Consider the following 15,453-nt stretch of genomic DNA (forward strand, 5'->3'; position numbering starts at 1 on the left):
ACACCACTATTATAACAAAAACAATGATCAATCTGAATCTTCAAATGTTCATTTTTTTTCTAGTTAAGTATAACCACCAAATTAGATGATGAAGAAGTGCACATTGATATTGCTGTTGTCTGGAAAAAAGCCTAGTAGAAGAATCATCATCAGCAGGACACTTCATCTTTCCACTGTCTCGCTGATGGCAGCCTCCAACTGTTTCACTCAGCCGAGAAAAATCCTTTGTCTCCACAACACCATGTCTGTAACTGTCTGTCATGCTTGAAACAAAGTTAGCCGGCTAGCTATACTGAGGAAGCTAAACTAAAAAAAAGAAATAACAATGGCACAATTGAATTGAAGCCCACAATACAACTAAGCGTCTTGGGTTTGCCTTACTGGGCAGGTTTAATAAGAAAATATAAACAGGACATGCAGACGTAGTTGTTTTCTCTCTAACGTGTCAGAAACAGAACTCATGCCTCATAGCCTCTCTGAAAGGACGCCCTACCTCAACCCACAATACAAAAAGCTTTTAAATCACAATGTTACGATTGTAGAGGACACAGTGGTCGCTAACTGTCAACCATCCAACCCTAGAGCATTTCGCCAAAGAATTCAAACTAATCAAAATAATCTGTCAAATCAGACATGTCATGTTGTAAAAAATGTGCACAAAGGCAGCAACATATTTGGCTCTACGCTGCGTGGCTCTAACCAGGCGCAGCATTTTGTTGTCATGAGCATGACAACCACAGCATGCTGCGCTTCTTCTTCTATTGGAGTGTGTAGATGACTGTGTGTAGTCAGTTAGAGCAAGTTGTCTTTGTATTGTTGGCTCTATTTATCTGTTATAATTTCCCAGTTCCCATTAGCGCCCAATAATGTATTTATTCTGTGGGGTGTGATATCATTAGTTTTCTTAGATTATTAAATATATGTTTCACATATAATCTAAACATAATATCTTACACCAAGTTATCATTACTATTAGCAGTTCTCATGTCTAAATTAATGATTAAAGTTTAATTTACCCATGTGTGCCTGTAAGTTAGGAAACTACTTAAATATCTAAATTAGTATGGCGAGATCTAGAAGATGGTGGGCAGAAACATGAAGTGTACTGATGTGATGTTTAGTAAGTTGACAAAAACATGCAGAAAGGCCAGTATGGTCTTTTAACAGCAGCTCCCACTCTCCATCTGAAGCTCCGCAGACAGACTGCAAACCGTCTGCAAACAGATGTGAGTGGGAGAATCTCTGTCAGATCCTCTTCTGACTGACAATTCGCTGAGTGATTGCAGCGCTGTCTCTCTCATCTGCATGCAGACATGTGGGCACATTAAGAAACATTATGGTGGCAGAGACGCTTTGTAGTGAACGAGGCCAAACCTCCATGTCGGATTGTATCTGCTCCGCTCGAGTGTCACCAGGCGAGACGAACAATCTCTGCTACTTCCAGGGCTGCTATAAAGATAAAAATAAAAAAATCTACCAATGTCACAGTTCTTTTGAAAAATACGCCATTGTTAATACTGTGAAGATTTATCAATATTTCTTTATTTCTAAAATATTTGTAGGTGAGAATACATTTATATGTGGTTGGGACAACTTGTTAGTTGATATTCACAAAATATTTTTTTGAAAACTTATTTCTTATTTATTTGTTTGAGCATACAACCATTGTACATTTTAACTTGTGACTTTTTTTTCAGCCAAAAAGACTGTAAAAGAAAACAAAATAAATGAGAAACAAAACATTCATGGTTGCAAGTGTAATTTTTCATATACAAATCCAGTGGCTTTAAATTTATATATCAGCTAGTCCATGAGCATTTTCCACTGTGTCATGAATCATCAGTTTCTTCAGTTTACTAATAAAAACATTTTTCTCTCACTTTCTCACAGGCAGATAGATAATTCTTTCACTGTATAAATTTCTCTCATCATTCTTATCATTGTTAGTACAGTGTTCATTCTTGTACAAATATCTTGTAATTGCCTTCTTGCTAGTTAATGACATAATTATTAATGACATAATCACTTATATTTTCAAGGTGCATAACTTTGCATTCCTTAGGTAATGAATATCCCAAAATATATTTTATTGTAATATGTACGTGTTCTCAAACTGGGTTTTTGTCATTTATGATATTCCCAAAAAAATTGGGTTTGCTTCTCTATTCTCACCTTCGCCAAAATGATTGTTTAAAACCAGTTTATTTATTCTTTTATTTTTGGTGTAATGAAGTGGCAGGTTACACAAATACTTGTCATGTAAAACACAATCGACTAAAGTAAAATACAGTATAAAATACAATATAAAATATAAAAGAGTTCTTATTTGGAATATTTATAATAATTCTTTTAATAGAGCAAGGTGTAAAAACGTGTCTATGACTAATATGCTTTTCAGTGCAGATACAATTTGAGCTGCCACATATGTGATCTGACTGTAGGACGTTTAGCAGAACTGACAGCCCTCTGTCCAGTGACACTTGGCAGACTATGTGAAGGTGCAACGTCTTCACAAATTTAAATCAAATGGCTTCTATTTTTACTTTCACGCATGTACAGTTTTGTGCTGATATAGCAATGACTGCACCAGTCACCTGTTGTTATTAATAGTTACATGTCCAACAGAAACACACGCTCCTCCAACATCGACTGTTAACCTGCTGAGTGTCTGATAGACCTGCAAGTATAAATAAATAGGAGTTTCTACTGGTGTGAGGTGACTCTTGAAGATTAGGGTTGCAAAATTTGTGCATTTCCTTAGCAACAATTGATATTAAATGAGATCCAAATTAAGTTTTTTTTTTCCTTCAGTTTAAATAATATTTGAACAATTCTGGTGACACATTAATTAATGAAGCACAAATATTTAAACGAACAGCTTGATAAAAGAGCAGTAGGGCTTTTGCTGGAAAAGGCTGCTTTTGTCTGCCTGTCCTGTTTCAACAAATGGCTAAATCAAACCAAACTAAATTGTGAGAAAACCTTATTATTGATTAGTTGTTAAATATTAAATTAATTGCCAACAATTTTGTAACTATTTTTTTTAAGATTATTTTTTGGGCTTTTGCCTTTGTTTTAGATAGGGACAGCTGAAGATATGACAGGAAGGAGAGTAGAGAGAGGGGGAATGACATGCAGCAAATTGGTCACAGGTGGAAATCGAACCAGCGACCGCTGCAGAGGACCAACAGCCTCAGTACATGGGGCAAACGCTCTACCAACTGTGCTAAGGGAGCATCCCTAGTCTTTTTTTTAAGAAAAAAGTTCTCTGATTCCAGTTTCTTAAATGTGAATATTATCTGGTTTCTTTACTCCTCATTCCTGACAGTAAACTGCATATCTTTGGGTAGTGGACAAAGCAAAGTATTTCAGGACATCATCTTGGGCTTTGGGAAACACTGATCAACATTTTTCACCATTTTCTGACATTTTATGGATCAAAGAAGATGATGATTAATCGAGAAAATAATCGACAAGCATTATTCACAATTTCTTGACATTTTATAGACTAAATCATTAATTGATTGATCTTGAAAGTAATTGCCGTATTATTTAATATTGGAAATATTCTTTAGTTGTAGCCCTATTGAAAATGTTTATTATATATCCCTTCTTTCCCTCTCTGTGTCCAATCAGAGGCCATCGGAGAAATGTCGCTACGTGGTGGGCAGCGTCCTGTGTGAGGGTGAAGAGAAGCCAGATGAAGAACTGCAGAAGCTGTATGAGAAGTTTGGCTTCAAGGTGTTTTCTGTGCCTGAAGTGAGCCATGCTGTGACCACCACCTTCCCCTGCACCACCCCTCTGTCTCATGTGCTGGGACCTTACCGGGTCTACCCCAGGCTTGCTTCCTACATTGAGGTACAGACGAAATGACTATATGTTAGCACAATACCTGTAATCACTGGCTCTTTTACCCACATAGTCTCAGAATTTATATCTTTTCTTATTGAAAAAGGATCCCTGAGAAACACAGGGGTAAAGGTTTAAACAGCGTGCAGGTCTTCAGTGTTTTCTGGATATATCTAATTTTTAATAGAAGGTTTCTTTCTATAATCATTACTTGTTTTGTGCCCTTCTCCCAGATGAAAAAGTAAGACAGGAGTTTCCTTCTATTCTCTTCCTTCTGTTCTTTTATTTCAGTGGATGATGGCAATCATCTTGTGATCTTGTCTGTCCTCTTTTCTGCTTCCCGCTTGTCAAAAGACCCTCACTCATGTGTTGTTTAATTCATCACATGAGCAGATGAGGTCCTTAAAGTAGATTAAGAATAGATGAAGTAGTAGGAAATGAAGGTACGTCTGAGTCCCGCGGCCCATATGCTGGGCTCCATGTCCTCGGGACAGGCCTCAAAAAGCTATTGACATTTACTGATGACATTTACCCACATGGATTCATTTAGGGGCATCCCACTGCATGAATAATGCTCCATGTGTGCTTGTGTGTGTGTGCATGCACGTGTGTGCTCGCACGTCTGTCCATCTGTTTATTTAAGCTTCTGTCTCTTCACAGGAGGTAAAAAGTTCCCAGTTCACAGTCACAAAATGTACCATTATGTCTTCTCACGCTCACCTTCTGTGGGTGGAACAAACTTTCCTTTCTCATATTCATGAAAGTGGGAAACAGGGTGTTCAGACCAAACTGTTCGATGACAAGAAGGGTCATATTCGAGTGCTTTCATTGGTATTACTCACAAATTCTGTGAACTTTTTTTTGTACTTTATCAGTAAACTGCAGCGTTTGGATTTGCTTCACAAAACTAATGCGTCATCAGCCTGTGATTGTGCCATGCTGCCATAGGAGTCGTGCTTTACTCTGTTGAGTCTTCCATCTGTCGCTGTGTTGTGACGAGCATGGGGAAGTTAAAGGGGCAAGGACCCCACCGATGGCATTGTTCATTGGCTGTATCCGGCTCTGCTGGAATATCAAAGCCATGCTAAAGATAGCTTGTGTGTCGTAGGCAGAGCATTTCTGAAAGGTCTCAGTTGGTTGCTTTGTCGACTTCATCCAGGACTTATCCCAGAGTTTTCTTTGTTTGGTAGCTAAAATTCTTGGCACGGGTGACAAAGTTTGGACTTTGTAATGTGTTAATTTGTTCAAAAACACAAGAGCTACACATTGTATGATGTGGGATGAGCTTGAAAATGAATATCAACACTGTCTTTTGCCATCCAATTTGGATTGGATAATTCTCCATACACCACAGTTCTTGTGGTTGTAGACTGTTATGTGGTTCCTCTGATGCACCAACTGCTTCTTTTCACCCGCCCTGAGAGTAGAGTGATGTGATGATAAATGATATATTGATATTTTTAGGCTGTGCCATGATATAGAATAGATATCTCCACACACACATTTTCTTTAAAATAACTTACCATAAATTCTTAAATTGTACAAACATATGATGATCCTATAGTAAGAATGGACAATATTTTTGACCAAACACCTTGATAACAATATTGCGACAATATTGTAGGGGTGACTATTGGTGCTTTCATGAAATAAACACAAGATTTTTGATAAATAATCATCAGTAATGTGGATATGATGACTAAGTGGGTAAAGGCAAATTATCAAATGACTCTGGAGTAGTCACAGGTATTTATCTACTCCAGCCTTGATCAGCAGTGATGGAAACATGACACCTATGTAACATGTATTTTATTTATTGTTAAAATGCAAAATACTGATATGGGCAATGTATTTTATGTATTTCAAATGTATTTAATTAAAATACAAGTAATTTGTAGTTTGTGTTTGTAGTACAAAAATACATTCTATACAAACTGATATTATCACATTTTACGCTGCCTCCATATGTGCCTGACCTCAACCCCCCTAAATTGAAAAGATGAGCTCTATTAATGTTCCTCAACACAAATTTGAAGGTCCAATCAGGATATCTTGGAGGTGCAAATTCAAGGTGCATGCCCAGTTGTTTCAGCCTGTCCTCACCAGAAAAATGGCTGTAGTGATTATGATGGGAGCAGTATAAAGAGTGAGAAAGTGCGTGTGGGGATGGATGAGTGAAACACCTAGGAGACCAGGGTTTCTCTCCTGTGTGAAAACTGTTTTCCAGCATTTGTGTCATTGAATATGATACATCAGAGAAAACACGAAAAAGCAAACTCTTCTACTGGCAATGGAGGAGTTATCGCCTATTTTTAATATGTTTGCCCTTTTAAAAAACTGCATATACACACTAATTTTGGTGTGAAACACTGTATAAAACATTTTTTTGTTGCTGCCTGGGTGAGCTGGAGGAGCTGCAGCCAGGAACTGAACTTTTGTTGGATTTGAACAATAAAAATCTGTTCTAATTTGTGATGTTCAACAGGACACAGTTACAATTGCTCTTGTGAGGATGACAGGGACACTGACTTTATGTTTTAACCATGTACAAGTTTTCAATGCCTTTTTTCCCCACATTTAGATAAGAAAGAATTAGACAATTTTATTAATTAATTGATGAGGAAACTCATCAACGAATGATGTATTCACACTAAACAACAAAAGAATGAAAACATCATAACAAGCTATTTGAGACATGATTAACAGATAAAAGGTGCTAGGACCAAGGCCACATCTAAAAGTGTTCATTAAAAATCTGACCACTGCTGGAACAAAAGACTGTCTGAGTCATTCAGTAGAACACTGAAGCATCACTAGTGGCTCAGAGCTCCTGAGTCCATTAAAAACACTCCTGGGTAGCTCACTTCGTAGAGCGTGCACCCCATGTATGGAGACTGAGGGTCCTATCTTACACCTGGCGCAAAGCCGTTGCACAAGTGGTTTTCTGTCTTAGACCAGCGCAAGTGCAATTTTTGCCATGTCTGCAAGATAGCATATGCACTTGCACCGGGTCTGTGCAGCCATGGGCGGGAAGTCTAAACATGAAGGCAAAACGAAGGCGTGGTCTGGTGCATTTGCTGCTGTCTTGTGCTCGGCGCATTGGAGTAAAAACCACTTGCGCTTTAGACCAGCCAAAACCAGGTCAAAGTGCGAAGTCTGTTGTCTTTCAGCACAAGATAGCACCCAACGGGTTTGGCCGAAACACACACACACACGTCTTCACAATCACAACACCTTAATTTATGTTCATTCTCTTCCTCACATGGAAGTGTGGATTAGTTAAGTGTTATTTGAACATATTTTCTATCAGTAATAAAGTGTAAATATTGAAGTTAAAAGCGTGCGCATGCGTCTCGCTCTTGGTTGAGGCGCACACGTCTGTGTAATTTTGTGCACTTCAAACTTCAGAAACTCTCTCTGAGTGTTTCATAGCGGGTCAGAGGAGTGAGGATGGGAGGAGGAGATAAGGATTAGATGGAAGAGGAGAAGAAGGAGGAGCATGGACAGCCGTGTAACTGCTCCTCCACCCGGCTCAGGTGGGCCAGTGGAGCCGAGAAGCTTTGCAGCTAGACTGGATCAGTTTGCCTCCCCTCTCTACTGCACCATCTCTCTCCCCCACTCCTCAGCCAGCAGAGCAGCATAATAATGATGATGATGATAATTAATTATAAAATACAACACAATTTCAAGGTGCTTCAGGTTAAAATATAACCATGACACTGCATGACATTTGCAGTTCATTTTATTGTATTGGTTTTTGCAGGCGTTAATGTAAAATAAAGTATTTACACATGAAGCTGTTTTGGAGACGTCCTGCCGTCTTCATACACTGCCCTTCTGCACTTTAACTTCTCGAACCAGGAGATCTGTCTCCTCACTTTGAATGTCTTTTCTCTTTTTTCTTCCTGGTAAATCCGCCGTCATGCTGCCACCCCTTGTGCTGCTGGCGCACCTGCCTCTTAAAGGTGATGAGAGCTGACTTTCTGATTGGTTTATTGCATATTCGGCCTAAACTCACCTGTGAATTAATGAGGGCACTTAGGCATACCTGATAGGTGTATCCCGCTTTACGCTGGTAGCGCAAGGGTAAGGGCAATGCAAAATACCACTTGCACCCTTGAAGCAAGATGGCAAAGGTGGATTTTGACACACCTTGATTAAATTAAATCCATTGCGCCTCCGCTTTCCTCTAGCACTTTAGCTCAGTGTAAGTTAGGGCCCTGAGTCCTCTGCAGCGGCTGTGGGTACAACACCCGCTCATGGTCCTTTGCTGCATGTCATTCCCCTACTCTCTTTCCCCATTTCCTGTCATATCTTCAGCTGTCCTATCCATTAAAGGCATAAAAGCCCAAGAAAAAAAACACTGTATAAAGGTTGGCCTTGAAAACACAGAACCATTTTTAGTTTGGTCCTCATTCAATTCTCTAAAATTTAGGTTGCAGTTGTGATATCAGTCCTGATCTACAGATTATAATCCTCAGAGAACCACTGTCTGGTTAGCTTATCATCGTTTACCCATTTACTCATCATTTTGCCATTTGGTCTCTGCGGCACTATGCATACTGTAACAGCCAACATCAGAGGGCAGGACAAACTCTTGCATGTGCACTGACACAGACTAAACGGTCTGAAGGCATAGGGATCGTGTAGCATTCCTCTGTGTTAAAACTGAGTAGTATTCCCTTTTAGGCTCTAGTGCGATTACATAATCATAGCCAGTGTCAGTACGCATCTTTTGTGAGTGTGTAGTTCTGGTTGTCAAGATAGCTGATGTCATTGTGGAGAAAGCATCAGTTTTTACTCGCTCACGCTTGTCTGCCATAAGGCAGAAGTACTTGTCGCAGCCCATCAGTTGACCTGGGTGCTGTGACAGGTCGTTAAGGAGCTGCTCTGTACAGTAGATGGGCTAATAACACACTAAGATCCAGTTTGAGTTGTAGAGTGGCAAGTGCACTATGCATACCGGCTGCAGTGGGGGTAATGAATAATGGAGCATGGTTTAGAGAGGCTTGGTTAGAGGGTGGTACAGTATGTGAATGTGCTAGAAATGTGTGCCTATATACTGTATGCATGATTAATTGAATAGGTTTGGAGTGTGAGGGACTTTGGAAGGAGGGAAATACTTGTGTGACGTAGCACGATCTGCAGATCCAGGAGATTTTACTATCTATCTACTGGAAGATGCTAATTGATAAACAAATATAGAAATTGAAGTTGAAACCTCCCACTTGGTGACATTGAAACAAGCTGTGATACCTTGTAAAGCAGATATTGGTGATGTAGTACATATCTGTGAGCAAACGGTTGCTAAGCAGACTTGAATTAGGCAAAAAATTAGTCCAATGTTCACCTTCTTTTAGCCTTGTTTTGGCCTTTACCTAGTTTTGGAACCAGATGAATCTGCAAGCTCATGTTTTATTTGCTCTGACAGATATCTTCCCCTCTCCTGTTGAGAGAGATTTCCACTTGTCATGGATCTTGTTTGGCCAGTCACAACCATTTATCTGATATTGGGCGGGTTTGATATGATGACTGTACAGAAGAGCGTGATCTTATTGGCCATGGAAGCGTTTGGCTGCAGTGAGTGTGGAGCTGTTTCTGTTGGATCCACTATACAATATTAATTGGTAGATTTTCTCTAAAAGAAGAACGAACATCTGCACTTAAAGCTGTTATTGATAGAAATCTGGGTTTGCTGTGTTTGCAGCAGGATCTGCTGAGTTCAGTTTTCCAGCTACGCTATGTTACATGTTTCATTGCTCTGATTGGTTGTAGATGTGTCATTTGCTTCCATTGCATTTGCGACATTTTGGTCTGTGTCCCTTGATAATTCCCCTTTAGAAACTGAAAATTAGAGATGGACTGATTTCAATTTTCTTGGCCGATTCCTATTTCCGATTTTTTGAAGGGTCTGACCTGCCGATTCCGATTTTGGCCAATTCCGATTTTCAGCCTTTCTAAGAACTGTAATTGACAGCATTCACAAACATTTTTGCAACTTTTCTTGTAAAAATTATATTGGATGTTGATAATAAAACACTGACTATTAAATATTCATTAAATACTATTTCCAAAGTCCTCCAGGTCACAGCCAGGCCTTATTATAGTTTTATATTAAGATTATGAAGCGGGTGAACGTGATCTCGCGAGGTCATGCAATCCCGTGGAATTTCGCGGGACGCGATTTCACGTGATCGGTTGTTTATTCTCCAGCCAGAACAGGAGGTGAGATTTTAACTGTCCCTCTGTGAACAGCAGTCTGCTGCTGGCTAACATTAGCCTGAAGAGCTACAAAGTTTACAGCTGTTCTGCGACATTGTTAGCTGCTCTGTCTCGTTGTAGACTTTCTGTCTTCTCTTTATCCTGTTCTTGGAATCTGTCGCTAACCATCTTCATCAAGCATGTGTGTGAGTGTGTAGCTGTTATCAGCGCTGTGGTGATATCACGGTCAGTTTGTCTGCCGTGCGCATGAAGTGACCATCGTGCAGAACTTGTGTGTGACAATGACCGGCACAGAATGGGATATGTGACGCTGACCGGCCGGTCTTCAGTCAGGGCCGGTCACGTGAAAACCGGCCCAATTCCGAGCATTGCCGATTAATCGGTGCAAGTCTACTGAAAATGAACTGAGAAGTCTCAGACTAAGCTCAGCTGTTAATCATTGTGAAACCCCCCTTTTATATCATCAAATAACTAATCAAACTGATCAAAAAATTAACTATCGAACCTACATCAGTTACAGAAACCATGTCAGAGAAAAACATGTAAAATAATTTAACATGTACTTTTTAGTTTGTTCTGTCTTTTGAAATGGAGAGGGAGGGATTTATCTGTACTGCAGCCAGCCACCAGGGGGTCATAGAGATGTGTTTGTTGGAGAATCAAAATGATTTGCTAAACCATACTGAAATGCACCAGTAATAATTACCTGACTCCATATCACCAGACTACAGAGTTGGGTGATAATTCTTTGTGGGTTTATCACTATGAGCAAATACTGATTAGTGCAGCTTTGAGCTTTGAAATCCTGAGTCAAATTATGCAAACCAGTGACACCAGGGAGGCCAGACTGGTGAGGTGGGCTTAGTGTCTGGCCCTATGCCCAGCCTTCAGCATTAAAGTGTTCTCTCAGACATTCAGGTACACCCCTTGGCTTCTGTAGTGCTTCAGTTATCAGAGAGCAGGTTAAGTGCATAACTGCCCTTTTTCACTTGAACGCTTTCACTCTGGTCCAACGGTGCCATCTCCACACCAGCTTACCTTGCCTTATCTCTTCTATGCACAACACAGAAACTAATACGCGCACACATACACACACAAGGAGGTATAATTGCAGCTTAAAAGATCTGAAGTAGGTGATAGGTTTTCACTGTGTTTGTTTAATCCTGATGTTTTCAGTGTGTTGTTAATAATCACAGGGTATCAATGGATTTGTCGTGTCACTTGAATGTCTGAGATCTCAGTAATTCAGCTCAGCGGCTGTGTATTCATGTCAGTCTAAATGACAGAAGTGAATGAGTGGGTATGAGCACAGGATGCTCGGGATTGTATCATCTCCCAGTTTAAAAAGCCAGGGGTGAAATACAGAAAAATGAGCAGATAAAAAAGTCGCTGTCACACCATATTAAAGGATTTGGTCAAACCCCGTTTGATCTTTGTGAAGGCACCTTTTCATGATCTAAAGAATGAAAGCAAACAATTGTTGGGATGTTATTTTGGTGGCTGTGTCAAACAAAACTCGCAACAGTCCCTGTGAACAGAAACAAGATGAGAAACCGATAGCTCCGGTCCATTTAGTAATCCATTTATCTGAATCAAGCTTAAAGCATCATAAAAGCATTATTATTTTTTCCCTCAGCTCCCTATACACTCACAGTTTGCCTTCTAGGTCCCACAACAGTTAAAATGTACCAGAAACCCCCTAGAGCCTGAGAATATCTTGGGTTTTATCATCTGGATGTATTCTATCTATTGTTGTTCTGTATGGTTGCTCGCATCACATTTATAGAAGAAATATAGAGTAGGAGGAATCACAAGCAGTGCTGACAAAACAGCCACAGTTTCAGCTCACAAATGCAGAATTGGAAAAACTTAACTCTGTATCAGCATTTAAGTAAAATATTCTGTTTTGTTTCCCAATTTATTGTCTAGAAAGAAAGTCCAGGCAGTTTCCCCGCTGTCACAGTGACAAACAACAAGAATATTGTTTTTCAGCCTGAATTAATAATATCACCATATGAGCCCACGACACACAATATTAAGTGCATGGGTTTGTTGTGTTGAAGGTGAAGCTGATAAAGTTTTGTTTTTTGAGCATGTGTGCTGAATGGGGTTGCTGTTTTGAGCCTTCTTGGAGTCTCGTAGAGAGAGCGCCACCTGGAGATAAACCGCCTGCCTCACATGAACCCAAAGTGGTGTCCATAATTAACACCATGGTCAAATATATAACTGTGAGGACCCGCTAAGCGCAACCTGATGTGAGGCCACGAGTGAATGACTTTGCAGGGGATTGAGGGGTTCTAGACATCACAGGATCAGTGACTCAATAAAAGAAAGAGGTTGATTGTTTAACTATATGTAAATGACAGCAAAGTTTGCCTGGTGTCTTTGCCGTTCTCTGCAATTGTTATTATTTGCTTATTTACTTACTTATTTAGGCATTGTTTGCTAATGAGAATACTACTTGCTAGCTTTTCAGCAACAGGAAGGGGAGGATGTATCTCAATTTGTCTGTATCCAGTAGATCTTCATTGCAGTTGGGTAAGTGTTAAAATGTCCAACCAGCCAGAGTCAACCCACCAATCGATATATTAGCGCAGGTGCTCTATACTGAATTCATCAGGGAGATGTGCGCCAGTGATGAATTTGCTATATTACATAGGCTGTGTACAATCAGTATGTCCAGTAAATGAATCCAGTGTCTCTCTTTTACCAAGCTTAATTGCTTTGTTAACTCATCATTAAACATACTTCATTTAAAGTCAACAGAAAAAACTAAATAGAACTCACAAAAAATATCTTGGTTAGTCTCTCCATTGTTCCGAAAGTCGCCACAAAGCCTTTATTCACTGCATTGGATATGAAAATATTTTGGCTCTGCAGGTTATTTTCCTCTGACTCGTTCTCCGGCTCAGTGCTGCTCAGTGCTGAATGAGAGTCTGGCGATGGACCCTAGTCTTCCTTTAACATTTCATAAGTGGACACCTTAAGCCAAAGACGGAAGAGTGTTTATCATCAAAAGGGTCTACTAGCAAGAGAAAAAAAGGACTGGGTCACAGAGGACCAGTGGTGGACAAAGTACTCAACCCCAGTACTTGAGTCAAAGTATAGATACTCCTGGTCAAATATTACTCAACTACAAGTGAAAGTTGCTCAGTCAAATTTTTACTTGAGTTAAAATACTAGAGTTCTTGCTTTTAAAAATACTTAAGTATTCAAAAGTACATGTTTCTAAAAATACTTAAGTATTCAAGTACAAATTACAAAGTACATTTTCTAATATGAATACATGCTGTATTGTTTTCATGATGCATTTACAGAAGCTTGTAACTCTCTGAAACCATCTAATGATGCACTGACCTGCTTGTAGAACCACTCTGCTACACAAAGTCTATAGAAACACCTATTAGATTGAAGATAACTGTAAGGAGTTCTCCAAGTCTGTTAAATAACTGAGATTTCTTTCTGTCTTCAGAGGCAGTATATACTACCTGGAATAATGAATAATTATAATAATATATAATATAATAACTTTAATTTTGTCTTTCTCCTGCCATCACCATTACAGCTTTTTGTTTGAATGAAAGAGGGAGAGTTTGCTTGTGCTTGTTAGTGCGCCTGGATGATGTATTTCCACTTTTACATCAGTCCCATTTGAGGAGCTACTGTGATTGGTTTCCTTCTGTGAGGAACACAGCATGTGACCCAATTGCATTTTAGAAAAGAAAAAACAGCAACAGCTGACTTCAAAGATGTGCTTTTTCGAACAGTAACAACAACCTTCCTAGAAATGTAGTGGAGTCAAAAGTAAAATATTTGTCTTTGAAATGTAGTGGAGTCAAAGTCATACGTTTCCAAAAAAAAAACAAATACTCCAGTAAAATGTACTTAAGTACAGTACTCAAGTAAATGTACTTCACTACTGTCCACCACTACAGAGGACTAGGCAGCGTGACAGACCTGGTAAAACCAAATATGTATTAATGGTTAACTAAGAATGTTTGGCTCCAGTCCACAAGGTCTTCAACTCCCATCTCGAGAGGAATTTCAATGTTGAGCAGGTGGTGGGAGAGAAAAGTCCTCCTGTTAGAACGTGCTCTGAAACCTTTATTACTTTTCATGGAAGAAAAGCAGTGGAAATTCCTGGCTGCTAAACTACAGTACACAGTATGCCAAGCTTATGCAGTATATTTTAGCAACTGTCAAATCGTGATAAATCAAGAAAAAAATCTAGGATGCATCTTCCAACTGTGATTATGTTGATTATTTGTGTTATTTGCCGGCAAAATGGAGATGCCTCCTGTGTCTGTTTTCACCTTTTTACTTAGTGGTACCTTCATGCTCCACCACTGCAGAGTGTTGATTCCTCACCTCCATTCTGCTCATGGTTTATTCACCAGCCACTCTTTTCCATCTTCTTTGATGTTATTATTTGTTGAATTAAATATAGAAAATTTGTTTTGCTTGTCCACAGCATCTATATTTCATCCAATGTCCTGATTAGGGGTTAGCCAGTGGAACTGTGCTGATTTCAGGTGTATCCACCGTGTAAACAACAACTGAGGTGACCTTTGCTCTGGTTACATGGTTCTGTGGGTGAATATAATGTCTCTGCTCTGTCACTGTCTCTGCACTGGTAACTGTTGGCAAAAGGGACTCTGTACTAGGGCTGAGCAATATGGACAAAATCAAATATCACCATATTTTTTTTCCCAAACACCCTAATATCAATATTGTAACCCCATTGAAGTTGTTGGTGTTTTCGCAAAATCTTAAAGGGGACCTATTGTGCTCATTTCGAGCTCTATACTTTTATTTTGTGGCTTTACCTTTACATCATTCACTGTTCAAAAGCATCCTTATTTATCTTACTTATCACACTCATCCTTTATACAGCCCCTTAACACCCTCTGTCTGAAGCAAGCTGTTTTAGCTCCTATCTCTTTAAAGCCCCCCTCTCCACAACCCACTTTCCTCTGATTGGCCAACTTCCATAAGACTGCTGGGGGGCAGTTATATCCCACTAACATGTAGACTATCTTCTTAAGATAGTTTAAAGAAATTTTAAAAATGTGTATGACGGCTGTTAGGGCATAAAACTAACGATCTGTTGATCTTTACAAATCAAGACTTTAAAGTCTAACAGGCCATTGGTGCCAGCAAAAAATGTTTGAATCCAAAATCAAATGGAATCAAACCTGAATTATCCTTTAAAAATTGGAAATAAATCAGAAAAGACAACACTTGTACCATATCCTGATAAAAGGCTATCCAAAGTATTGATCACAGCATTGATATAATATTGATATATTGCCAAGCCCTAATCTGAACTCTGGAGTTGTATTGTTTGTATTCTCCTTTGCTGTCATTCTTGCTTTCTAGAAA

At 39.4% G+C, this 15,453-nt stretch overlaps 1 protein-coding gene across 1 annotated transcript in view; it reads left to right on the forward strand.

Moving 5' to 3' along the window:
• tex264a (testis expressed 264, ER-phagy receptor a) overlaps positions 1-15,453 on the forward strand; it is a 95,879-nt gene that overhangs the window by 16,421 nt on the left and 64,005 nt on the right. Inside the window, exon 2 of the mRNA XM_084733671.1 lies at positions 3,637-3,858. Coding sequence (XP_084589797.1) covers positions 3,637-3,858 — 222 coding nt within the window. The remainder of the gene's footprint in view (positions 1-3,636; positions 3,859-15,453) is intronic.

This window comes from Lutjanus erythropterus, chromosome 2 (assembly GCF_056507025.1).
Source record: "Lutjanus erythropterus isolate fLutEry1 chromosome 2, fLutEry1.hap2, whole genome shotgun sequence".
Lineage (NCBI taxonomy): Eukaryota > Metazoa > Chordata > Actinopteri > Lutjaniformes > Lutjanidae > Lutjanus > Lutjanus erythropterus.